Source organism: Oreochromis niloticus, linkage group LG8 (assembly GCF_001858045.2).
Source record: "Oreochromis niloticus isolate F11D_XX linkage group LG8, O_niloticus_UMD_NMBU, whole genome shotgun sequence".
Taxonomy (NCBI): Eukaryota; Metazoa; Chordata; class Actinopteri; order Cichliformes; family Cichlidae; genus Oreochromis; species Oreochromis niloticus.
Genome location: NC_031973.2, coordinates 20063735 through 20091254, shown reverse-complemented (window position 1 = coordinate 20091254; position 27520 = coordinate 20063735). Strand labels below are relative to the sequence as shown.

Below are 27520 nucleotides of genomic sequence, written 5' to 3'. Positions count from 1 at the left end.
TCGAGATCTGACAGGAAGGGAGGGACACCACTAGGGGCAGGGCAGAGCGAGCATGAGGTGCCGACACCTAGGCAGTGACTTTGCATAGTGGGGTTGTTAATGGGCAGGTCTCTGTGAAGCAGCAGCCTACCTGTTGGAGCTCATTGCGGCAGAGTTGCCACCCGGACCCCATGCTCGTTCGCTGATCGTGGACTTGCAAGAGCTGAGTGCACCTAACAAGGGAGAAAACAACGGAAACATGCCTCAAAGACTTTTACTCTGCGCTGTTTTGGCCGTGTGCCACTATACGCAAACTTGCACTGGATTTAATATAGATGAACGGTTTCCTGTGATCAAAGAGGGGAAAACCAGTGGGAGCTTGTTTGGGTTCTCTGTAGCTTTGCATGAGAAGACGGTGGGCTCCAGACAGTATCTGTAAGTACAGTCGGATAATGCATTTTTCAGAAATTGCTTTATATTTTCTTCTTTTTTAATTTAGAGGTAATATGTCGGCAGGCAAACAGTCGTGGAAAAGCAACACTTTCTGTTCACCTCGTACTGTGCACGGTTAACTGCGCAAAAGTCGGATACGACGATACGGAGACGCTTTATTGCCACCTGTCGCGCGTTTACATACTACCTGTGAGAGAAACGACCTGCTGGAGACCACGTCTGCAGATTTAGTTAGGCCAACCATCGCAGACATTTTTTTTAGTATAGTGAGAATATAAGACAGGTGCTCTACGCTCTTTGGAAGTAATTCGACGAAGTTCGTACCCGGCGCCGTTATAAATCTTTGCCGTGCGCTGTCAACGTGTAGAAAACGTGTCTCATAACACGTCCGGCCTGATGTGACCTGTTTTGAAAGCAAAACTGTTTGTTTTGTTTTTTTCTTTTTTCAGTTTTACACGATCACCATATTACATGACTTTTACACAAATTACATTTCAGTCTTTGTTTTATCTGACTGTCAGTTTTTTTTCCTTCTTTCTTTTTTATTCATTATTGCCGCAATAATGAACGAAACTGAAAATCGCATTGTTTAAAATGAATAGATGAGATTTATTTTTAATAGTTTCTGCTGCTGGTCCAGCTGTTGGTGGAAACGGCACACTCACAAACACACTTGTTTTTAACCAGAATTCACAATTCTCTGAACACAGATAACTCCTGGTTTGTAAACCACGTGTATGCCTCTAGTTTGAAAGCCAGTCCTGTACAATAAGAGCATTTTTAGTATGATGTGCATTTCAGTGCACTGTGATTGAACTTTCAGTGATGATCTAGCTGGCTGTATTGTATTGTTTCCTATTAAAGCTCTTCACTAGCCTGTAACACTTAACAACTTAACACCAGTGTGGAGCACTTGCACGGATTTACATAGGAAGTGACTGCTTTTGTATCTGTTGATGTTCAGGGATGTCACATCTCTGCTGTCTTCGTGGCATATCTAATGAGAGCTCCTCAAACTGTGTTACTGTGCAGTATAGGATTTCACTCGGTCAATTAGAGCGGCCCCTTCATCCGTCCGCATCCATGATCACACAGCATGTTTGTAATGTGCTGTTATCAGTGTGGTTCTGCTTTGAAGAGTAAAGCATGAAGAAACGTTTCAGATCAGAGCCCACTTCCTCTGTGCTGTTATCAGTGAAGTTAGATGTAAGGTTTATCATTTCAAGTCATCCAATGACAGATTAGATTAGAAGACCAAACCCATTCTCATGTCTGAGCTGTAAGTATAAACCTAGATGATTCTGCATAAAACTGGAAAGGGGAAGAAATATATGTCTGCATGAATTGCATGAATAACATACTCCTGTACTGCCAAGCTTAAGTCCATATGTGTTGGTTATTGGCCAGTGTTAGCTATGCTGCTAGCTCTGTTGAACCCATAAAAACTAACGTTACTGCAACATTAATATAATTGTAGCCTAAATCTCACACTGAAAATACGTCTTCTGCTTAAACGTAAAGATTCACATCACACAGCAGGGCATGTCATGTTGTGGGCATGCAGTGTAGCACACATCTGCAGGGGAAAAAGCACAATGCTGTTGATGTCACCTATTTCATCTTACCAGACATAAGTGAAACCTGCTTTGATATGTGGTTTGGAGATAGCGGCGCTCACAAAACAATAGGAGGCCGAGTTGATAGGCGATAAGAGTGCATGACTCTGTAAAGACATAACAGTGTGCTGGTGTCTGTGATGTCTTAGAGGAAGGGATTTTAAAATAAGTTTCTTTTGTGGTTGCACATCGGTCTCAATGAACCCTACAGCTTTTAGCGACATATTTTCTCTGGCTAGAACTGCCGTGTGAATATCTGAAAAACACCAAGATGTATGCACCAGTCATGACATGTACAGAGAAGAACACTGTTCTTTGTTGTCCTTGTGAGTCAGAGTTCAGGATAACAGTCGAGCCAAATGGCTTCCACTCCCGTTTCTGGAATAAAGAGTTTGTTTGTTGTTCTTTTTTTTAATTGGAACCTTCTAAGATGCAGGTTATTATCCAGTTACACTGAATGGTTGCTGAGCTGAATTTCAACAATATATTTTGAATATGGGTTGCATGTCCAAATAGTAGACCGGCATTGCTTCTTGTTGGGGATGGGCTTTACCCAAATAATCCAAGAACTACCTGAGGCCAATTTGTACCAACTATTCCCCTCCCCACTCCCCCTCTCTGTTTGGATCACCCATTTAAGGTCTCAGAGAGATTTTTTTTTCCTGAGAAGGCCTTTTTTTTTTTGTTCTCTGTTGTTTCAGGGAAGGGGGGGGAAACAGGGCAGTCAGCTGGCCACCTATTGGCTCTTCCAGTCCCCTGACCTTATGGTATTTTAGGAATGTATTACTCTTCTCTGCACAGTTACAACCTGCCAGGTTTCAGGTTGAGACAAGACAGGAGGGAGAATGATTATCCAAGAGAGAATACACATAAAAACTCCAAATATTTGACTCAAACTGATCAAAAACTGCTTCATTTTACAGATGAAAGCTGGAAAAATAACACATTCTTTTGACTGATGAATATTTGATCAGAGTTGACGTGGCTGGGATCGAGGATCATCCCTGTCTGACTGCAGCAGCCAGAGGCTATGAAAGTCAACGATTTAATTTGACGGGGCCTTCCCCTTTCTGCTGCGAGGTGCACATTAAACTGTTCCACCCGCTGTACACACATCTGATGTTCAGTTAGAACATGCACAGGAACATACGCCACCTTTCGTCATATGTTTCGATGGAAGTAAACTTTTCTAGTAAACCCTTTTTCTCAAAACACCCCGGTGATTTTACATTTTTAATCTTTTATCACAACTTTTTGTGTCGTTTACGTGCTCCAGTACAGTATTGTGCAATGGATTGTGAGCTGTGTAAAGGCTCTTACACACTCAATAGAACTGTTCACTGGACTGATCAGTGATAAAAGTCTGTGGGCCGTAAACCTGACTGTAATCCGACATTCCTTCTTATGCATATATGATAGTGGTCTTTGTCATTGAACGAGGTCTATCAAAGGGCTAGTGTCATGCTTCGATGCAACACTTTCATGTCTATCACATGCAAGCAAGGTTTTACACTGACCCAGAATCATTTTCAAATAGAATATCAAATAGTAACTTGGAGTAACAAGTAGGTTAAAATGGGGTTAAAGTGGTTTTATGCTGAGCGACTGCTGTCGGTATAAAATCCCTTTACCATAGTTACAGGCCCTGATCTTAACGCAGTTATTCGCTGTATCCAATCGGCTGGTAATGACATGAGTTGCATTCTGTGTAGCAGCACAAAAAGTGAACGACTGCTTCTAAAAACATGTTGAAATGGATCCCAGCACGGCTCGAGGTTCCTGCTAATCTCCACAGAGGAGATTGGTTATGGTGGCGCTTTCAGTAGAAATACCTGCAGTGAGGACTGTTTTTATCTTAACAAAAGTGTAAGAGATCCCCTCCCTCTTTCCTCTCCCGGTTACATAAATGCCCTCAGCAGCACAGAAAAGAAGCTAGCCTCCAGGCTACTGGGAGCTACCTGTAGCTAGAAAAACCCATATGCTCCAGTACCTCTCTGTCTTCATGCCATTTTTCACCTTTGAAGAGAGAAATGATCCACAAGTATTGGATTACACTTGGTATTTCTTTTAGGAAGTGTGCGTGTGCTGCAACTTGTTGTGCGTCCGTGAAATACAAATAAGTGCTGGTATAAATATAGGATGTTCCAACGCTTATTCCTGATAAAAGGCTAAATAAATATTTATAAATAAATACATGTATGAAATGAATATGTAAACAAAGAGAGATAAAAAAAAAAAAATCTGGTGTTGGAAAATTTCCAGGCATTAGCAGGTAAAGGCAGATGTTTCATGCACACCTGCACTTCTTTTATATAAGCTGAGTAATATCTGAGAGAAACTTGGCACTGAACATGCACGCGAACATGGGTTGCTGTCAGCTCTGTTACAGCTGTGTGGCTGACTGTCCACCGATGTCTCCCACAGCTACTTCTGTTCTTTTACATACAGCAATGGACAACATTTTAATAGTAATACTTTTACTGATACTGCCAGTCTCTTGTGATTTCTGGCTTCACAGTTCACTACTGAGGTATGGCGTCACTGAGAAGCACGTGGTCAGGTTTAGTCCAGCGGTATGTGTATTCCTGTTTACATGTATACATTTGTATGTACACCGTTCAGGCATAACGTTATGACCCCTGCTTCATATTGTGTTGGTTCCACTTTCTGCTGCCAAAACAGCCGTGACCCATCGAGTTGTGGACTCCACTTGACCCCTCAAGGTGTAGCGTGGTATCTTGCACCAAGATGTTAGCAACAGTTTTGCGAGGTGGGACATCCACGTTTGTCCAGCACATCCCACAGATGGGTGATTGGATTGACATCTGGGGAATTTGGAGGCCAAGTCAACACCTTAAACTCATTGTTGTGCTACTCAAACCATTTCTGAACCATTTTTGCTTTGAGGCACTGTGCATTATCCTGCTGAAGAGGCCACAACCTTCACAGGATTCAGTTTCCATGAAACTGTACATGGTCTACAACAATGCTTAGGTATTATTGTAGACCATGGGGTGGCTTTTGGCCATTGGAGTGTGAATGTGTGTGAATGTTAAATAGAAAGCACTCAGAGCATAGAAAAAAGTGCTGGGTGAATGAGGTAAGTTGTGTGAAGCACTTTGAGTGCTCTGATAGGATGGAACAGCACTATATAAGAACCAGTCCATTTAGATGGTACGTGCCAAGGATGGTACATTGCCCAAAGCAGTGTGATGCTTTGGCAAGCTTGCTCTGTTAGCTTGTTTCTTCCCATAGTGCAACCTGGTGCCAGGTGTTATACAGGTAAGCGATGCGCACAAACCCGGTCATCCAAGTGATGTAAAAGAAAACGTGATGCATAAGACCAGGTCACTGGACCATTACTGTATGTTGCAGTTGTTGGTGCTTTCGGTGGTGGACAGGAGTCAGCATGGGCACCCTGACTGGTCTGTGACTATGCAGCCCTATACACAACAAACCGTGATGCACTGTGTGTTCTGACACCTTTCTGTCAGAATCAGTGTTATTTTTTTAATCAATCTGAGCTACTGTAGCTCATCTGTTGGATCAGACAACACAGGCCAGCCTCTCCAAAATTTGGTGCTTGTCAAACTCGCTCAAATCCTCACGTTTGTCTATTTTTCCTGCTTTTAACACATTTCTATTTAAGGACAAAATGTTCAGTTGCTCGCTAATATATCTCACCTACTGACGGATACTGTGATGAAGAGAAGATCAGTTATTTACCGCAACTGTCGGTGGTCACAATGTTTTGCCTGATTGGTGTATTTCTCTATGTCAGTTGTGTGTGTGTGTGTGTGGAGGGGGGGAGCTCGGGGGGCCTGCACCCTGCAGCACTACTTGACGATATTATTCATCCAGTGACAGCAGACAAACCTGCAACCACAAGCTGAACTTTCTTTGCCTGCTTCAGACTAGGTTTCACTTGTTGCCAATAAAAAGTGAGTTTCTTTATCATCAGGGGGATGTCCTGCCATGTTTAATTTGTCGAGCTGGCTCTAAATTAGTTTGGTCTCCTGTTACTGTTTCACCAAAGACAGATGGTGGTTTTCAAACAGGATGTTTGTCCAGCTGAGATACCCTGTTAGTGTGGGTGCCTGTCTACAGGTGCCTTTCTTTTTTCTTTATTCAACTGTATTACATTGTTGTCATCTCCTTTTTCGTCTGCATTTCATTTCCACTAAAAATGTACCCTGGTGAAAAAAAGAGAACAAAGTTTATCAGCAGTCTGCTATGTGTGAAAATGGTTTGCAGTGCATTCCTACATTTCTCCCTTTTGTATAAACATTTAAATGCACTAACAGTGATGCTTGTCATTATAGAGAGAAGCTTAATCTTAGTCTAGTCCATATTGCAAGAATGTAAATCTTTAAAGTAGATAATTTGACATTATGATAGTTGTAAGGCTTAGGCTTTTGTAGTTTGCTGTTATTGTTCATGCTGGTATGTTAATATCTATATACATATCCAAATTGCCCTGCCCTGACATAAATATATGAAAGTCCTGAGATGCAAAGTGAAGGTGAGTCTCTGTGAGCCATGTTTTCTACTTCATGCTCTTTCATCACTGTTTGACCAGAGATGACTCATCAACTTTGTTCTGTACATGCAGGCACATATTCATTAAGTGTGTTAAGAACTAGGCGTGCTTACTGTGAATGATATGAATGGAAAGTGTGTGCTCACCGCCTCACATAGTTTCTTTGTTTCCTGAAAGTACAATGACCTGGATTTATCACAGCTGTACTCATTGTTTGAGTAGTTACTCGGAGAAGTAATGTATTACACATTTATTAGTTTCCTGAGGCATTAAATTCCTCGCTGAAGAAAGTCATTTCAGCATGAATGTTGAAATGACTGAAATGCTTTGTCTTATAATTAGCACTGACCGATATAAAGTATAGGCTCAATTATGTGCATATACTGGCACAGCTCAGTAGACACAGGTACAGGTTAGAATAAAGGCTGCAGTACCACATGCTGATTGGCTGTGGCAGGAGCCGCTCACATTCCACTTCCCTCTGGCTCTGTGTTTCTTCTCTACCTTTGTGTCAGAATGCTGAATTTGCAAGTGCATGTGTTTTCGGCAGTGGATAATTATTGCAGGCCTTTGTGAAGTCTGCACTTTAAAGTAACGTTCCCAATGGGCTGAGGCTGAGGGGCTTCCTATGTTGCACTGTGTGCTTTCTACTTCACTCTCCATGTGTTTGATTGTTGAGTTTTGTCTGTAATATTGTAGGGCAGAGATGGGGAACGTTTTATATATGAAGGGCCATTTAAATTTTTATATAGTTCTCCGTCTATAACCACTGTGTTACTTAGCCTCATGAGATTTTAGCTTCTTGGCTGTTAATTGCACTCACCACAAAACCTGCACGGGTAATATTCTGGCTCTCAGTCTGTTGTCGTGTGAAAGATGCTTTTTGAGCACTCAAACTCAAAAAGAGGAAGAGGGTTAATTTTGAGTTGCGAGTGCATTGGTCCTCTCTACTCATCAAGTTTAGCATGTTTCAAACTGTAACGGCGCTCAACATTTGCCTTTTTCATTATTGCCAGCGCCTCACCACAAACTAGGCCTTTCACAACAAAAAAAAAATTGTCATTTTTCCTGGAGTATGCGGCATTCTGCATTCACCTTCATTTTCTTAAAAGCTGCCATGATTCATCCCTTGTCATCTTTGTCAGACAGGTTATGACGTGCTGTATGTATCACAGATGATATGCTTCTGCAAGTCAAGTGTGCAGTAGCTGGGATAAGAATTAGCACCTCCAAGTCATCAGCCAGAAAAGGGTGGAGTGCCCCCTCTGGGTGGGGGAGGGATTGATGCCCCAAGAGGAGGAGAGGAGGAGGTGGGAGAGGTGGAGCACAGATTCTCATCGTCCACTGAAGTCATTACGTCATTAGAAGATCATAAAAAGATCTTGTGTCTAGTCTCTTCTCATCGTTAGGCTTAATTCGATCTGCAAACTGAGTCACTATTTAGTATGATCTGTATTTATTTTCTTCTTCAGTAGAAGTGGCAGTGTTGCCTTGAAATCACTGGGAGTTTGATGTGGTGCTCCAGTTTATACTAACAAAAACACTGAGGATGCAGTAGATGAGACTTTGCAGTTATATGTGTGACTGATGTTGTGTTTTTAAGATAAAAAGTGAGGATTAATAATATTTTATTGCATTTGATCTTTGCCTGTACATTTTGGGTTTGTGTTGCAGTTAGAGTGATACAGTATGGTGTCACCACACTGTACCCCGATCCAAGTACAGCACTGGTGTGAAAAATGGCTGTGCTGGTCCAGGTCAACAGTAAAATATAAAATAATTCATAAAACTACTGTTTTACTGTAACTACTGTATAACTTTACGTACAATAATATTGTGCAATATTATAATCTTTACCTGGTGTCATGACAATTGAAATGGACTGGTTCTTATATAGTGCTTTTGTACTCTGAGCACTCAACACGCCTCATTCACTCACTCACACCCATTCACACAAGCAGTTTTTCTGTGGAAGTGCTTCTAGTCTAACATTTACACACATTCAACTTGGGGTTAGTATCCTGCCCGAGGATTTTTGGCATGCAGACTGGTGACTGAGCTACAATCACCCCATAGCTTCTCTTTTTTAGTTAATTTCAGTTTGCTGTGCAAAATCAGTGTCACTTGTGAGAACTTGACATGTCATCGGTGGCACATGGTTTACTTTTAATATTATTAAAAGGGCTGCGGTCAAATCCTGTGACAGACAGCTTGCCTTAAGCTATATCTGGAACAGCAGGCTTGAGGCAGAAAGTTTCCCACTTTGCTTCGTGTTGCTCACCTTTCCTTCCGCCATCTGAATCTCTTTGTGACGGTTTCTCTCCCTCACCCACTTTTAAATGTTTCCTGTTCTTCACATATAAGATAAAGGCCTTTAAGGGGGGAAAAATACAAATTTGCCCGTTAAACACCTGTATCCCGTGTCTCATAACGGCTCCGACTTGATCAACGTGAAGATGTGTGTATTCTTAATGAGACGCCAGTTTGACTGTAAACACGACTAACTCGCGCTTTGTCTCGTCTTGATAATCTCTCAAAATCCTGTGAGTTGGAAAGGAAATGTCATCCCAAAAAGGGTTTAATTAAGTCGGATTTCCTGGTTTCACTGTTGTTGGTGTTATCTTAGCAGCAAATAGACAGGTGGGGGGTAAAGATTATAGGTGAGCGTGGCTTAATTTTAATTAACTGCAAGAGAAGTTGTTTGTGTTGACTCTGACATTTGCTTACGATCAGCCCTTTCGCCCTTTCCCTCGCAGCTCCCCTCGTTTGTTGAGAGACTTTTCCCGCTCATCTGTTCTTGCTTCAAGTTAGAGGCTTTTCCGAGGCAGTGCTGGCTAACACGGCTAGATAAATGAACCACTGTTTGTTTAACTTAATGGCTGACACAAATATACAGTAGTCCATCAAACTGTCTTCTTCTAAGATTTTTAGTCCTGTTGTCAAGAATGCAGCCTAACTAAGCCTCACCTTAGCTGGGTGCAAACAGTAAATGTTTGGTTTAGCCAGCCTTTTGAATGACTTGTTAGACAGAAGGGGCAAATTGCAACATGTCCTTGGAGTTGGAATGCAGCTGCCTGCTTCTCCCCTTCCATTTAGCCGGGCCTTTGACAGCCTGTTTATGAGGAGGTGATGAACATGGAAGGCGATAAGGAGGAGAGCACGCAGCTAGGATAGGACGGAATATGAGGTGCGAGTCACCTCGTTGTTAATCAGGTATACGCCAATTTTATGAGGGTTACATATGCAACAGAGAAATGTGGGTTCATCAAAAAAAGTTGACATTTGGTTGCAAGTTGTTCACTCAAGATCAGGAATGTGAAGGACGGGCTAGTAATGATGTTTAGTCTATGGTTCTGTACTGCACTATTTGGAAAAAGTGAAAACTTTCAGTTACTATTGTCCTCATTGCATCCATAATCATGATGATATCAAGGTCATTTTTCAAGCAAAACTTTGGAATTTTGGAAAATAAGCTTGTTCTTTTTTTTTTTTGCCAAAAGTAGCTACTCTTATATGTTAACATTAAAAATGAACAGTGGCAGTCTGATTGTTGGGAGCACTGGGACATTGCTCAGTGGGATTAGGGTCATTATGGCTTGTCACAAACAATCAAACATGCCCAGTGATACATTAACAAGCTGGAGCTGACTGACCACATGTAGGGGCCAAATATGAACATAAATGCATGGATCGAGCTTCTCTTGGAAGGACATTCATCTCCCTGATTTTCTACCGCAGGATTTAAGTCGATCAAAAAATGATTAAAAAAAAAGACTAAAAAGAAAAGATGCTAAAACTAGAGCCTGTCTAATTCATCTGTAGTATATAAATACACATAAATGTTGCTAGGGAGATCTGTTTATGTCATGTGCCTGAAAGAAAAACATATAAATATTGGTCAATATATCAAAAATATGAGCATGTATTGGTATCATCTCAAAAATCTTCTAGCAGTCGAACTAAAGCTAAAACATAGACATTATTTATTACTGTGACTTGTGCAGCGTTTTAGACTGGTTGACTATAAAGACAGCCCTTTGAACCTTTGAGCTAACTCTGCGTCTCATTTATTTTTAAAAACAGGCGTAGGTTAATTGTGTCGTGTGTCTGGTACAATTTTTTGTTTATGTAGTCCTATACACAACATAGCATACACTGGAAGCTATGGAGAAAGGCGTTTTAGTAAACCTTTTGTATTTTGCGATCTGCAACACTTTTCTCTAATGACAAATAGCCTAATATATGATATATATTATCCTCCAGTATTGACAACAAATGATATTTAAAAAATATTTATTGATTGTTCATATTTGCCTGACACGTGGGATTCTCATCTAACATTCGTCAGTTAGCCGACTTGTCAACCTATTCTTAAAATGTTCATGTAGCACGTACGTGAACCTAAGGTAGCTGATAACCTGTCTTGGGTTAGATATGATGGTATCACTCAGCTTTGTTAAATTTCAACAACAAACACTGGTGACCCACATGGCGCCACTGAGATGGTAAGACGGTGACAGTATTTTTTTTTTCTAGTTTTCTGCAACCAGCACCCTGCTAGCCAAGATTTCCAAATGCCCTAAAGCATGCATGATTAATACTGGACTTTGTACCTTACCCTGCTTCCTCATAATTTCTATTCAGAGTGAGAAAAGTTCAAACTGCTATCTGTGTGTCAAGTTTGCCCAGTCTGCGGCTTGACGCCGTTCCCTTTATGAGTGCTTTGGATAAAGCTCCCATGAGGCCTTGTGTGGCTTTACAATAAGATCTGAGTTAGTGTTTTGGGACACTGTGTCCTGCAGCTCGAAAACACAACAGCTTTACACGCCTGCTTCTCATCGGCTTAGTTAATCTGTAGTGTAAGACCACACACACACACATAGACATGTACACAGATAAACAAAAGAATGTCAACGCCACACTGAATGGGACTCCTCTCCGTGTTTCTGTTAGGTCCATTCACCACTACAAACCTCTGTGGTATCTTATTTACTGTCCACATTACTGAATAATTACCACACCCAAGGTCTCCTCTGACAGTTTAACCTGGAAACTGCTGGCTCTCAGCAGCCGTCTTGTCTCTTTGTGGTTGTCGTCATATTGAGAAGTGGTTGTGCTGGTGCCGGTGCCGGTGCTGTTATACTGCATTCATAAAAGGAAAGAGATGATGTCTCAACTTACCTATAAACATATCTGATTAATGTCAAGGAATTAGTGTGCCACAGCGTCTGATCTGAGTTCAGTGTTTTGTCAGCTTATGTGCCACAATTCATATACTTTTTAGAGTAATTTGATCTAAAATCAGTGGAAGTCGGGCCATGTGACTAATTTGCATGTCTGACTCTGCATGCTCAGGTGAGACATCAAAGAGGGAATAATTTTGTCTATGCTTAGCCCTGCAATCAGATTAAGATTGTAAATGTTTATAGGGGCATGTTAATGTTGATATCACTGTGAATGTGTGTATATATGTAGACGCCTCTGGTGGAGTGGTGGAGCCTGGTACATGGGCTCACTGTGTTTGAACCTGTGAGTAGTGTTTAATCAGGTATGACTAACCAAGAGCAAGTGCTAACAGACCCTGTTCAGCGATTTCCCACTTTGTCTTCAGACCTCCAGTTTTTACCATGGCACAGCCTTTTGCTGTGATTCATCTTTTAGGAGAAATTATCTTTCCCCAAGTTGGAGTAATCCCAGGCTGACTCGTGGGAGAAAGTGGGATTTGAAAGCACAGTGATTTTACTGTGAAGACTTATTTTTAACTTTACATTTGGGACCTTTATTTATTCTAACTTGTCAGTGTGAATAAGAGAGACAGCTGGCTTCCCACTATACTCGCAGTTAGTAGGTCAACAATCATGAACATCTTGACTTACTTATTTTTCATTTTCTACTCTTTCCCACAATACTGATAACTCATTGTCAACACTGACAGCACTGAAATCATTTTCAGGACGCTTAAATGACAAGAATGACATGCTTGTGTTACCCACTTTGACCAAAGCACTGAGTGCTTTTATTTTTAATGCGTATGTCACTCGCTCACATATTGTAAACTAGCTTGTCCACACCTTTCGCCTACAAAGTGGAGCTAATAAATCTTCTGCTGGCGGTAAATGGTGTGTTCCTGCGCAGAGCCTCAGAGAGCAGTAATCCCTTTTACTTCAAAGCTCTGTGGTGCGGTAAGAGGTGCAGATGCAGGGAGTGTCTCGGTGAGTGGACAAAAAGAGCCGTTCTATCACCAAGAAGCTAATTTCTCTATACGTGTGTGTGTGTGCGTGCGTAGGGGTGTGTGCATGTGAGTGTACGCTGCCCAAGCTTGTCCCAGGTCATGGTCCGACTACTTCACTCTTTCTTTTCATGTGAAATGAGTCTGCTTTTTTTGTGTGTTTAGACCCTGAATCTTAACATCTCAGGTCACGTCACACACTCTCTAAGAGGGTAAATGCTGTGCATAAAAGTTGTGCCATTAATCACAATCAGAATGCTTTCATAATCCTTAAGGAAATAATGTGGGTTACAGTTCCTCCAAGACAATAACAGTAACAGACTGAACTAATTAAATAATACAATATGTTACAACATTTACAAAATATTAAACAGCTGTAATATATACAAGTAGCTCAATTATAAATATCAAGAATATTGCAGAGGTGAAATATAAATGATTGCCTGGTTAAGCTGCATGGTGTGTGTTTTTTTTGTGTCTAGAAGGTTATCTGATAAACCGTTGCTGATAGTGTCATAGCTTTGTCTAACACTGTGCCACACTTCCATTGTGATTTCAAACATTGTTTATCTCTTTCTTTCTGTTTTTCTTTCTTTGTTCTTTCTGTGTTTTTGTTCTTTCTGTGTTGCTCTGTGCCTTTGTAGGCTTCTTATAGGTGCACCCAAAGAAAAAGCACAATCTCTACCGAAAGTCAATGAAACAGGCGGCGTCTACTTCTGTCCCATTACCACCGACACCACTGACTGCTCCAGAATGGACCTGGTTACCTCGAGTAAGATCACTGCGAAGCATTGATGCGATGAAGGGGATGCATGGTTGCAGTGTTATAGCTGTTTCTGAACTGTTCCATTAAGAGATTTTATATTTTGTATAGCACTTCCATAGATTTGACGCAAACGTAACAGATGGTGTTGCAAAATGAAACGGCAAAAGCAGAGATCTCCAACAAAAGCAAATTTAAAGAAACAAAAAAACCCCAAACAATTAGCCAGCTATAGGAGATTCACAGCTAAACTCTATTTAGGATTGTACTCCCTGAGTGAACTTCATGTGTTAAAACTGGTTTTCCCCAGCACAGGGCCTCAAAAGGATGTAACTAATGTGAGGAACAAAAAATATTAACCTTTAAATGAACACTAGCTAGCTTCCTCTTTTTACAGTAAGGACTATAGAACTGTGTCAGATCATTTCAGTAAAATCATCAAGCATCCTTTGGAGCATTTGGAATTATTTTGTGCACCTTTACATGAACAGACTGTTATTTAATGACAGACCCCTCCCCCATGCAAAGCTAGGGGTAAATGGTATAATAAGAGGATTCTGAATCACTTTTCATGTTGAGGTTAGAATGAGTGCTGCTGCAGTCCCAGCACATTTTTGTGGTTAATATTTGTCAGGGCATGATCCAGGCTGCATGAAGGTTTGCATTTACAGTTTGAGTAGGTGTTCTGATGACTGTGATCACCATAGCCATGCTGAATGTTTCTTTTAATGTAATAAATAGTCTGGAATGGTCGATTTTGTACTGCATGCTGGTTTGATTTGATTAGTATATGATGGGAAATTGAAATAAAAGAACAAGAAGTAAAATAGGGAACATTATAAAGCAGAAAAAAAGGTAATTACCTGTAATGACCTTCCTGTCAGCACCAGTCTGATGACAAATTAAAACAGTTGCCTTAATAATTAACCTACCTCCTATGACACATCCACAGCAACTACCTCTGAGATGGTGGAGGGCATGTGGTTGGGTGTGACAGTGGCCAGTCAGAGGGGCCAGCCAGATGGACACGTGTTGGTGAGATGACTTCCTGTTTTCTTTCTATGAGTCAAAACTACCGGTGATATTGTGCACAAGGCAGGGTGAGCTGACACACAGGATGTTTTGTTTTATTATTTAGTTTAAGCGATGACACATTTGACTGGTTGCAATGTTTAATTACTGTAGACACACACACACACACCTGAGACAGGATGATACACACAGGGAGAAAATGCAATAATGTGTCATGTTTAGGGCGAAGTTATATTTTGATCAAGAGATTTTTTTAAAATTACTTTAATATTTTAGAAAATTACGATATACTGGAGAAGACGTTTTACTTTCAGTGAGGGGAAACTAACAGCATGTTGTTCCTAATCTGTCAATATGTTTCAGCTTTTGTTCAAGCACTAATTGGTGTAATTTCCATGTTTTTATTTTTCTATCATACATATTAATGCATTTATTTTTTATATATATATATTTTATATATTTATTTTTAAATAGCACCAGATCACAACAGCAGTGATCTTAAAGGATTTTATATTGTAAGAGGAAAAGACCCTGCAGAGAAAACATCAACAATCAGACAACCCCGTATGAGTGAGCACTTGGTGACCGTGGGACAGAAAAACTCTCTTTTATCAGGAAGAAATTAATATTAGCATGTTTCAAACATCTTTGACTCTTTAAACTTCTTTTAGAAGGCTAAAATTGATATCTGATTATTTCGTGTAACTGCTCAAAGGGAGGACCGTTTCCATTCTGTAAATTAAAAAGCAGCGACACTGGTTTCATTGTATTGATGTTTGAGATTCTTCAGTTTACTTGAAGCTGTTTTTCCTAGTCACTGAATTGACCTCAGTTTAAGCACTGTCAATTTCTGATATGACACACTGCACTTCTTCAATACTTTCTCTGGTCTCCAGGCATGCGGACATCGATATGTGAAGGTTATGTCGGCGAATCAGTGGCGGATGTTAGGAAAATGTTATGTAAGGAGTAACGACCTGACCTTTGACCAAGAGGATGAGTGGCAGAAAGAAAATTATGATGTCTGCAATCCCAACAACGACCACACCTTGGACGGCATGTGCAACATGGGCATCTCAGGCACTATATCGGAAACTGATGTCTATTTAGGCTCTCCAGGCAGCTACAATTGGCAAGGTGGGAACTGTCGAGTCAACCTGTTTTGCCTACTGCTGAAATAATGGGGTTACTCATTATTTGCACTCTGTGCAAGTCTGTTGGATTTGATTGGATTGTGTTATGTCTTGGATACTCTTGAATTATGTATTAAGCTGATTTTAACATTGTTGTGTGATTCTGCTTTGTTTTAAAGGAGATGCTCATGTGATACAGATAGATGCACAACAGCCCTGGAACAATGCAGAAAAAAACTTTGGAAGTCTAGATAAAGCATATAGTTATATAGGTAAGTGTTATTGTATCTTTGTGACATTTCAAATGGAAAATCATTGGGAACCTTAGTAAGATTCACTCTCAATCTCCCTACCGTCAGATGAGCAATTGTCAAAAACAGCATCTCTGATTCTCAAGCACTTTCATTTACAGGTTATTCAGTTCTCGAAGAAAAGAAGCTGCTGAGCTATGATGACTCGACAGTGGTGACAGGGGCTCCCAGATATGAGTCCAAGGGTGCTGTGATTTTTGGAAATAAAACTCAAGCAAAGCTTTTGTTGGAGCAGATCATCCATGGGGAACAAGTGGGTTCCTACTTTGGAAACAGCCTGGCAGTGACAGATCTGAACAATGACAGGTGCGTTTCTACACCAAGAGAGTGTAACTGTGGGGAAATGAACAATGATTTTTTTTCACATAGATTTAGAATATATTGACCGTCATTCTGTGTTTGATTCTCACAGTACACATAGTTGGAATCAAAGATGCTCTTTGGCCATGATTTGCCTTTTTATGCATATGGTGCATAACAGTGAAGCAGTGTGTGTCTCAACACTGATGATAATAGTGAATTTCTGTGGCAGGGATGAGGGATTCATTTTGAAATTATGAAGCAATCAGGTGTTTCTCTATCTAGAAATCTAGTTGGGCATTAGGATTCTAGGTAGAAAGTTCTCTTGAGAAGCAGTTAATATAGCTTTGGTGACTTGTGTTGAATGTTTAGCTATACGTAGCCATGTGTATGTTTTTTTTATATTTACATGCTTATGTGGATTTTTGTCTTGCATATTCTAGTTGGAATGACCTGATTGTGGGTGCCCCCTTTTACTTTGACCGTAAGAATGAAGTGGGGGGAGCAGTGTACATTTTCATGAACGAGAATGGATTTTTCCAGAAGACCGCCTCAATGGTTTTGAAAGGCCCATCTGATTCTGCCTTCGGCCTTGCGTTGGCCGCCATTGGCGACATCAACCAAGACGGATTCCAAGGTATGACCATGAACACAGCATCTCTTTCGGACCTACATCTGATAATATTCTAGTTTAAAAAAGTGAAATCAAAGTGGTGCACCGGACCACAGGTAAACCGTGGTGTGAGCATAAAGCATGCTAAAGGAATATTTCTGTAATTTGAAATCATTTCAGCTGCAAACAAGAGGTAATTAACTTGTTGTGTTTCAAATGAGTCCTGAAAACATTCTCTGCTGCCACCTAGAGGACAAATATTTCCCATACACAAAGTGTGCCTAGTTTTTTTTTTTCTAGCATCTTTGCTTGTCATGCTTCCAGCACTTGTTTAACTGTTAAACTAATGTCTCCAGACTTTGCTGTTGGAGCGCCATTCCACCAGACAGGAATGGTCTGCATATGGATGGGAAGCAACAAGGGAATATCAAAGGAGCCTAGTCAGGTAACGTCTGACATTCTGTGGTCATTTAAAAACTTTATTCAAAGTACTCTTCTAAAAAGCTGTGTCAATGACTCCCTCTGCAGACCATTATGGGTAGGACGTTTGGTGAAAAATTCCAGACCTTCGGCTACTCCATCAGCGGAGGGATGGACGTGGATGATAACAGTTACCCTGATATCTTAGTTGGCTCTCTGGATGATCGCATTGCCCTCCTCAGGTAGACACAATCAAAAACAAAGTTGTTCCACCACAACACAAAGGTGCTATTTGGGCAATTCTGTTGTGATCTCAGGATCATTTGAGTGCAGCGAAGTCCTTGTTGAGCTTTCTGACATAGTGTCATAGTACGTTATTCTGCTGGAAGGTCGTGGGCTGATCACTACCACGCGACTGACTATTATTTGTATTAACAAGAAGTTGAACAAATGTACCTAACAAAGTGGCCAGTGAGTGTATATATAATATATATTTTATGACATCTATTATTTTTCAGTATTCATGGAGTTATTTCTCATATTATTATTATTATAATGATTCATTTATTTGTTTTGTTCTGTTTTGTTTTTTAAATAAGAGCTCGACCGGTTGTGCACTTAACCAAAAACTTCACTGTCGAGCCTAAGATTGTGGACGATAAAATGTGCTCTGGAGATAAACCATGGTGAGATGTCTCCTAAAATTATGTCATTCTGAAACTGGCTTTTTGAGTGTTTTTTCAGCTCTCAGTTCTTCTTCTCTTTCTCTTTGTGCTTCACAGCATTACAGCTACTCTGTGCATGTCTTTCACTCTAAGCACCGGAAATACAAATTTCAAGAAATCTGTCAGTAAGTTTTTCTTTAGATAAATTATTGATCCTGTTTCACACAACTTACCGTGTTCAATTTTTTTTTTTTCAAATGAACAATGTTTCCAACTTACAAACAAGTGCATCACCATGCAAATTCTTTATATTGTAAGAAAAAAAGCCTTTATTTACTGCATGAGCTTGCTTGAATCTTTTCTGTTTGTTTTTACTCTGTAAAGCGGTGATGTATATGGTAGAGGCCGACATGGAGAGAAGAGGAAGCTCTCGTGTTCGTTTTCAGAATGATATCAACACTTACGCTGGCAACCTGACCATGACATCTTCCAAAACTGCGTGTGAAACTCTCAAGCTGTTTGTAGTCGTAAGTGCACAACACAAATATTGCAGATGTTGTATTGACTGAGCCGTGCATTTTGTGTTATTTGCAAATGATCATCTTGCTGAGTAACTGGTGAGGACAAATAAACTGTGGCTACCTGATAGTCCTGTGCTTACTGAGACAAGCAAAAAGAAACTTTTTAATTAATTCACAGGAACCTGTGAGGGACAAACTGGAACCAGTGGTCTTTTTACTCAACTTCTCAATACACAAACCAAAAACTAGAGCCGGACGAAACCCACAGAACCTGGACTTATTCCCAATTTTGAGCCCGGAGCAGAAATCCAGCCAAAGAACTGAGGTACTGAGTCTTCATTTACAGTGTCCCCTTGTAAGATTTGATATGATGTTGCTTATTCTATTTCCTGCAGATTCACTTTCAAAAGGCGTGTGGCTTAGACAACAAATGTACCAGTAACTTGCAACTGACAGCAAAGTTTGTTGAAGAAAATGAAGAAAAGCCTTATCCCAGGTAAATTTATGTAGTGAGCAACCAAGCATCCTTTGACTCATTCATGTATAGACACAAAGCTGACTTTTAAAGGTTAAAATACACTAGTTAGCTTGCACAGTTAGGTTAGAAGATTGTTGCAGTGCTCATGTGTGTGTATATATATATATATATATGATGCATATGAAGCTACCACCAGTACCAGCTTACCAGTAGCTCAAAGAAAACAAAGTGAAGTGTGAAATGTGTGAAACTGTGAGGTTTCCCCCTTGCTTATGGACTCCCATTGGAAAGGTCCATTTTAGCACTTTAGCCATCGTTAGCCATATTTCTTGTTTGTTTTTGTTATTGCTATGTCATATATGTGTTAGTCAAGCAAAATAATCATTAAATAACAAAGCTAATACATGTTGTTCCTCTACAGTCAGGGCAAAGTTCAAGTGCTCCAGTTCAACAGCTCCATAAAGAAAATAGGGCTTGCGGTAAATGTTACCAACTATCAATCTGAAGGGAAGCTAGCTGAAGACGCCCACAGAGTCGTGCTCAATGTCACTATCCCTGATGTGCTGAAATATGCCAGTGTCAGTTCTTTGGTAGGTCCACTGGAGGGCAGAAGATGCCCATTTTTATTTAAATCTCCTTTGTTTTTTAATGCTACTCTTCTTACAAGATGCACACTGTATTGGTTTGGTTTGGTCATGTTTAGCCACATCTCTGGTCATGTCAGTTCCTTTAAAATTAAAACTAATTATGTTTATTACTTCTGTGTTTAGAATAACAAAGTTGAGTGCACTCTTCTTGATACAGTCATTTGTGAGGTGGGGAACCCAATTAGCGAAAACGAAAAGGTAGGTTTGAACAGCTGACAGTTATTGTTATCTTTTTATACTGGTCAGTTGGGTTTGCAACAGTTCTCATGTGCTTGCATTGCTTTATTAATAGGTGTCTTTCCTGCTCAAATTTGAGACATCAGGAATCACCCTACACACACGACAGATTGAGTGTCAGCTGCTGCTGTCAACGTAAGGGCTTTATAATGTTGGTTGCACATTGTATTTTGTTCCTGCTTAATTCTATACACGGAAAACAAGTAAATATAATACTCTTGTATATAATAATAAAGTTCATTTTCTGCTTTTTGCATTTTTTTTTAATGAAGTTCAAATTTTTAAGCTGTTTTAAGATAATGCACAATGTTGTAATTTCTCCAGTCTTAGTGAGCAGAGTGACCTAATGCCTGTTCCTATGGCCTTGCTGATTGAAAACACCATTAAGCCCGTCTTCAGCTTGTAAGTCCCAATCGCAAATGTTTCATGACATACTGTACATTCAGGGTTCTCAGTAACAGAGAAAAATTCAAAGTAATACAGGTATTTAGCACGTAAACCACCTAATTACTGACTATGCAGATTATCACAGGCATCATGGTAAGTATATGCATTGCATTTACTATATCTCTTATACATCTGTTAGGTTAGGCATGTCTCCTGTGCCCCTAGAGGACCTTTTAGGTTTCTTTATGTGGTTTTTTTGGGGAGGGTTCTTTCTTGTGCTACACTCAACCATCTCCCTAAATTGGTACTCGGTCATCAAAAAATCTGAGAACCTCTGTTGTACATAAAGAGCAGATAAATAAAATGGTCAGTGCATCATATTACCCTCCTTATAGTTTGTTTACTTGCACTGTGTGAAACATATCTGTCTTTTAGCGTATCCAGTGCAAAGTCACAGGTGGAAACTGTAAAGTTTGGTGGGACAGTGATGGGCGAGTCATCCATGGTCAACACGAGTAACGTGGGCAGTCTGGTGGAGTTCACCTTTTCTGTGAGTCATCTTTACCACACAGAGATTGTACATTGTATCTATAATGCGTGTTGCTCACCCACATTTCCATCATCCCCACCCTGTCTTTGAAGCCAGGACTTCAGAAGTTTAATATTGCGTCGGCTGTGGATTATTGTGTCAGCCATGGTTTGTGGTTTAAGTGTGAGCAGGGGTGGATACTGTTTAGGAGTTACAGTCACCATGTTGTTATTTCATACCATCTGATGTATTTCACTTCTATTTTTAATGTTTCTGACTGCTTCCACCTCTAGTTGAACACAATGGGACAATCGCTGCAAGACATAGCAACCCTGGCTGTGGAGTTTGAGTGGCCCTATGAGGTAGCAAACGGCAAGTGGCTGCTGTACCTGACGAAGATTGTTGTTCAGGGGGATTCTGAAACGGAGTGTAAACCTCCTGGAAATGTGGTCAACATGCTTAACCTAACTGTAAGGTTCTTTTTAACACTTTTTGAAACGTATGATGTGTGATATCTGTGAAGATGACCCAGAGTAAGACCAAAAACAAAAACTTAACAGCAACAAAAAATACACAAATCAAACTTTTAAGACATTCAAAAACTTGATCAACATCTGTGCTAGCCTCTCTGTGAAGCCATACATAGGTATAGCTGTACTTTCAATCCAGTTCAGTCTAATGCAACCTTATTTATAAAACACATTAAAAACTGACCAAAAATATTAATTTCACACAGTAAGAACATAATTAAAATATATACGCTTTATATACAAATAAACCCGTACAAGACCTTAAAAATCAAGAATAAAAAATGATCACCATCATGTACAGCTCTCACTCCAGGTTAGAAACGAAGGAGATAGGGGATGTGTTTTATGATTTATTTTAAAAATGTGAAGGCTGCTGGCCAACCATACCATGGAGTTTGGTAACTTTGAAGGGACATAAGGTGTTATGAGGTGAGCAAGATATTATGGCAAAGCGACAAGAGACAATAAAATAGATAAAATCTTCAAATCAATCATAAAACTCACAGGAAACCAGTGAAGGGAGAGCAGAACAGGGGAGAGGAAGTATTCTTGTTTCAATTTTCAGGAAGGAGGCATGGGGTGGCTTTTTGAAGCAACTGTAGATGTGAGAGGGAGGCCTGAGTTACACCAGTGTGCCTTTTATAGTCGAGTTGAGTTGTAATTAAGGCTTCTATAACTCTCTCAAAATCACCAAGTGATCTGACGATGGATAAATCTGTAGATTTATGGACATATGTTTATCCAGTTTAAAATCACAATTCACTTGAACTCCAAAGTTGATTACAGTGGGCTTAATATAAGGTTCCACTGAGCCAGAATCACTGGGTTTATGTATCACGACCTCAATTTTACTGTCATTGAATATTTAAAAATGTAGAGCCAGCAGGGGTTTGATGTCCCTGAAACACTCTGTGTTTTTTAAAGACCTTTTTAGGGTAGGTTAATTTGATGATTATCAATATAAAAGTGTAAAGAGCTGCCATGTCTTTTTAAAATGGACCTTAGGGGGAAGGTTGTAAAGGGAAAAAAAGCCTGGCCCCAGAATCGAACCTTGGGGAACTCCACATAGCAATCACTGAAACTAAAAAAACAAAAAACGGTGTGCCTCGTTGAAACGTGTCATGAGTTAAGTTGAGGGATTTTAATGGAAGAGTTCATTTCACTAAGTGTTTGTGACAGTTGTTAAAAATATTATCTGCTTGGTTTTTTTCAGCTTTTACAGTTCTTTGATAACAACGTGAAGTTTCCCTTAAGAATATCAAAAAACAGTTGTACTTTACTTTTTGCTGTTGATGTTCTGCTTTCCTGCAGTCTCATCTGACACCGCGAACGGTTTCATTCAGCCATTGTTTAGGTTTAGAACAGAAGTGATAGTGTCAAGAATAGTTTGACCAATGACTGCGGTATTTAAACAAGGAGAACTCCATAGTCTCCTTGGCACTGTCAAAAGACGCAGAGAATTAAACAGCAGTTGAAAGTTAAATATATGACATATACTCTGAGTTAAATTCTATCAGCATCCAAATAAGCTAAAGTGCTTATGTTTAGCAGATGTTTAATTCAGTTACCATCCTTATTTAGCACATTAGCATGCTAGCTTTTACTCATTAGCACTAAACAGAAAGTACATCCAAGGCTTATCATTACTTTTTTAAACAAACATTAGGTACTGAACCATAAACTGTGAGATATATTTTAAACCCATGAACCTTACCTCTAAATACATTACTCACTTAGTTCACACACTGTATAGACTGTTTTATCAACCTTTGAGAAATTCAGTAGCATAAATTCCTTGAGCTAGGTGGGTCATTGACTTGTTACGTGTGTTGCTCAAGCCGATGTCAGCGTGAACTCAAGTCAGAGCATTGTGAATAAATGTCAATTTTAGAAAAGTGGTGTGAAAATGGTCTAAATGCCAAACCACTGTTCAGAAATACATTTTGGAAAAAAACATCTGTCGCCACACACAGACCTCACAAAGTCCCAAATAGAAAGCCATAGTGCTTGCAGCCTATATATAGACAGTTGAAATGACAATGCTATTCTGAGAAAAATGTAGTAATGTCTTTATCAAACCCAGTAATTAACCCTCTGATGTAATGTCTCTGTCTCCTCTGTTTCCTCTTTTTTTCTTCCTTTTTCTTTCTTCTTTTTTTTTCTCCCATCTTGCAGTTGTCAGAGAGCAGACCTAAGCGTACTAAGCGACAGGTTAGAGTGGAAGGTGTGAATGACGTGACCCATTCAAATATTATTGAGCCACAGGCAGCAGTCACACTGTCTTCTACTCCCAAAAAGAAGTACCTGTTGGTAAGTGCTAGCTTTATATTCCCTTAACATAATCATGCGTATATGTGCGACGTATGTATGTGAGGAGTCTTGTGTACAGAATTTAATATCTTTCAAAATAAGTGGACTGACCCCCTCACACTGTGGCAAATACCAACGTCGGTAGGATTAACATTTAATATACAAATTGAGTCATCCATTGTAGATAGTAGATTTTTCTTTTTAAATCTAGTCTTAAGTGTCAGTATCTGTTCACTCTCTAATAGAGTTTCTTTCTTATGGTCTGTTAAAGGAATGCTCCAAGGAGACAGCAAAGTGTGTGACATTTACCTGCCCGCTGCTCAGTGTTTCAGATTCAGCCACAATTTATGTCCAATCCCGGTTGTGGAATAGTACAATGTTAGAGGTGAGCTCACCAGCTAATATATATTGCAGATTCATGGTGATTTTTTATTATATATCAAGTGTACTGTTAGATCTGGTAGGCCAAAAACTCACTTGGCAAGGTGCTGTGTAAGCTTCTTTACACTTTAACACATTGTCTTCTATTCATGCTGTGTCTCACTTGATCACTGTGATATCTGCTGTCTGTGTTCTTCTCTGGCATGTCCATGCCTCAGGATTTCCATGTTTGCAAATAGAAGGGCAGGGAGGTGCTTCCTAACCACTGCATGCTTTCCTTGTATACATGTGGAAGGAGTTTATTCCAGAAAAGAGCTATATGACCAAATATAAATAAGTGCAGATTGAAATAACAATCCTATTTTACTGTCTATGCCCTGACTTTTGGGAAAATGTTCTGATGTTGTATCTGTGTGTGCCTACAGGACTATTCCGATGCAGTTGTAGTTGAAGTTAAAGGTCAAGCCACACTGAAGCTTATTAATAATCAATCAAACATCAAGATGGAGAGTCAGAAGACCTGGGTATGTGATGATGATGAATGAAATGAAAATATTGCTTATGATATGATAATATATTACATTCTTCACTTTTCTTGTAGTTCACAGTACAAATAGAACCAGAGGAAAGGGTGGAGACGCCCTATGTACTTCCCCTGTGGATCATCATCTCTGCAGCTGTAGCAGGAATTGTACTACTAGGAATCATCATTCTTATACTATGGAAGGTGAGATTGTGTTTCATTGAGCTTTAACCTCTGTTTTGACACATTAGTCTAACCCCAGAATTCATGCGCCTTCCTCCAGTGTGGCTTCTTCCAGAGAGCCAGCAGGAGGGAGATGTATGAGGCCAAGGCTCAGAAGGCTGAGATGAAGATCCAGCCCTCTGAGACAGAGAGGCTAACTGAGGACTACTGAGGCCCCGTGTCTCCCAACAGCATACACCACTGGGGCTTTTGGGTAAAAACACCCCTTTGAAAGGATTTTTCTGTAGATACTGTCAGTGGCAGCACCGAGTTTGGGATGTGATTCAACTAACCACTTCGACTGCTTTCCTTGCAGGCTAACGCTGCACTGTTGATCTCTGTATGGCTAACTTTTTTTCACTACTTCTTTTCCATCTTGGGGAGGATTCACATATATGTATATACACTGCCTGGCTTTCCTTGTGCTGCTTTTGCTGAATATTTGAGAAAAATTAACCAATTAAATAATATTATTAAGAGAGATGGAAGTTGCTTGCACAGCTTGTTGTTTGGCATGTAACTGGTGACATTTATGCTTGCTATAAGTAATCACCATGTAGCATACGAACAAAGAGAGTAACAGCTTGTTTAAATGCTCATTCAAGCTCTGTTAGCTCACCTTGGGACTGATTGTTTGATTCCACTTTGATGATTGCACCAGCAACTCTTAGTGCATTCCAGATTAAGTTGGAAGACGGAATTTCAGAGTTCCCAGTTGGCGGCAGTGAAGAAAAACAGTAGCAAAAATGTAAAACATTTGATCTCTGCTGCCACCGTTGTGTATGTATGACTGGTTAAATAAATGAATGAATGGCTCTATCTTGCTAAGAGGCAAAACAAATCCATTTTTTACGTGTTTTTTCCAATTTTACAACGGGAATGCAGTCACCTTGGAAGCGACATCAGTCCCAAGTTTCGACATCTGACTTCCAAGGTATCCGTATAACAGCATATACCTTAAAGGAACACACAAATGTGAATCCTCCCTTAATCAGCAGGGTAGTGCGCATTTCTGTCTCTGTCAGCGTGAATCTCCCCAGCTTCTAAATCCTAAATCTTCTTCCTAAGCCATTAAAAAACTCAGCTCTCAAACTTTTTAATGTCACCTTCTTCCTTTCTTTTTTCTTCCTGCTAGCTTGGCTTCTTCAAGCGAGCCATCTACTACAGAATAATGCCAAAGCACCAGGGAGTGAAAATTCGCCGGGCTGAGCGCTATCAGTTCAATCTGGGGTTTCAGCCCGAGGAGCCACAGAAAAAGTATTGGATCACAAGTTGGACAGAGATGCAGCATTACTACTACTGAGGCCTTTGTTTTAAACCCTGAACCGCTCAGTGTCACAATAGACTTGACAAGAGGCCAAAAAACCCTGGGCTAGACTGAGCCACGTGGACCAACATGGACCAACTGTGGATAGTGCATTCATTTTTTTTAATGGTTTTATTTTTTATAGACTCTTTTTTTGTGCAATACACTGAACATTTTGTTCCAGAGATTGTAACTTGTTAAGCGCTTGTGAATGCACATGTACATTGTACATTAGAAGCTGTGTCGCATACAAATGTAACTGGTTTTGATTGTGTTGTATGAGCTAATGTACTGAAATTTTTTTCTGTATGTGTATTTTTTATATCTTTTTTTTTTCTAAAATTTCTGAGAAATGTTGCTCGTCATTTGTTGTGCTGTTTCACACCGTGCCTATTCCCATATCTAATCTGAGTGTGTATATATCTTATCTGTGATTGTAAATGTCCTTTCTGCTTCTATCACTTTGTGGTCAGGAGTCAGTGACTCTGTTAGGGATTTAAATCAAGATAAGTTGATTTGTAGATCATTTTCAACCCCTGCACTTAGAACATAATGACCAGCAGCCGCTCTCTTATGAGTGAACGTTCACGTCAAATGTACCCTGACTTTCCGTTGGAATGGTTTTGGCACTAGCCTCAAATGCAGAACGTGACATTATATATTGTTCAGGTTATGTACTTGCATTGTTTGCCTGTTTTCAGGGAAACAGGATTTGTACTTATAGGTGAGTAATACTTGTAATACGTTAAACAGCCCCAGCGGATACACTGTAATTTCCTGCATTGAATTCCACAGCAGTGAACGCCGAAAGCAGGTTTGTAACAAGTTGAAAAGCAATAGCTTCGTGTCCGCGTGTCGATTTAGTCAGGGAGTAAACTTGACTATTATTTATTTCATCATCTTAGGCGAGTACATTAACATACATATCTAAAGAATGTCATACAGGGAGTCACAACACTGGATTAGTTTAGTGGCATGATGTCTATGTGGAGACTTTACGATCCAGCATAGATAGGTACGTATAAATTGTATATAGTAACAAGTTGCGTTAAATTAACTGTTTTAATGAATTTGTTCTCCCACTGTCGCTCATTGTATTTTTAAAAGACAGAAAGCCTTCTCTTGGATTGTTTCTAGGCCTCTGTGGCCCCCGTTAAGGTAAACCTGCAAGACCAATGATAGACTGTGCTGATAAAAGCCTGTTATTAAACAGTCTCTGATGGGACTAAGTGTTGCTTTAATGCTCCAGTCTGTGTTACCCGAGAGCCTGCAGGTACTGTATTCTGATGTGCAACTGTAGCCACTAAAGAGGTTGTATTGACTCTGTGAGTAAAGAGGGAAGGGCTGAAAACGATGCACAAGCTTTTTTTTTCATCCTGTGGTGTTGGCTTTTTT

General features: G+C 40.0%; 1 protein-coding gene across 3 annotated transcripts; it reads left to right on the top strand.

Moving 5' to 3' along the window:
• On the top strand, positions 1-27476 carry itga3b (integrin, alpha 3b). 3 transcript variants are annotated; one of them, XM_005448172.4, is made up of 26 exons: positions 2-414; positions 13462-13589; positions 14533-14615; positions 15509-15749; positions 15925-16017; positions 16158-16362; positions 16800-16993; positions 17326-17414; positions 17498-17631; positions 17989-18075; positions 18172-18239; positions 18439-18581; positions 18754-18900; positions 18971-19071; positions 19475-19643; positions 19824-19898; positions 19993-20072; positions 20262-20339; positions 20760-20874; positions 21147-21323; positions 23559-23693; positions 23965-24078; positions 24500-24598; positions 24676-24801; positions 24881-25033; positions 25136-25765. In XM_005448172.4, the coding sequence occupies exons 1-25, from the start codon at positions 239-241 to the stop codon at positions 24989-24991; spliced, it is 3168 nt and encodes a 1055-aa protein (XP_005448229.1). In that variant the 5' UTR covers positions 2-238; the 3' UTR covers positions 24992-25033; positions 25136-25765. The 3 variants fall into 3 exon arrangements, with proteins under 3 accessions (XP_019218306.1, XP_005448229.1, XP_005448228.1); XM_005448171.4 differs by lacking the exon at positions 25136-25765 and adding an exon at positions 25955-27476 and having other exon boundaries at positions 3-414; XM_019362761.2 differs by lacking the exons at positions 24881-25033; positions 25136-25765 and adding an exon at positions 25955-27476 and having other exon boundaries at positions 1-414.
• Positions 27477-27520: the final 44 nt, after the last annotated feature.

Coding starts and splice junctions, on each gene's coding strand:
- itga3b (XM_019362761.2), top strand. CDS start 239: ATGCCTCAAAGACTTTTACTCTGCGCTGTTTTGGCCGTGTGCCACTAT. Junction 23,694..23,964: donor CCAAAAAGAAGTACCTGTTG/GTAAGTGCTAGC, acceptor GGTCTGTTAAAG/GAATGCTCCAAGGAGACAGC. Junction 24,802..25,954: donor TCATTCTTATACTATGGAAG/GTGAGATTGTGT, acceptor TCTTCCTGCTAG/CTTGGCTTCTTCAAGCGAGC.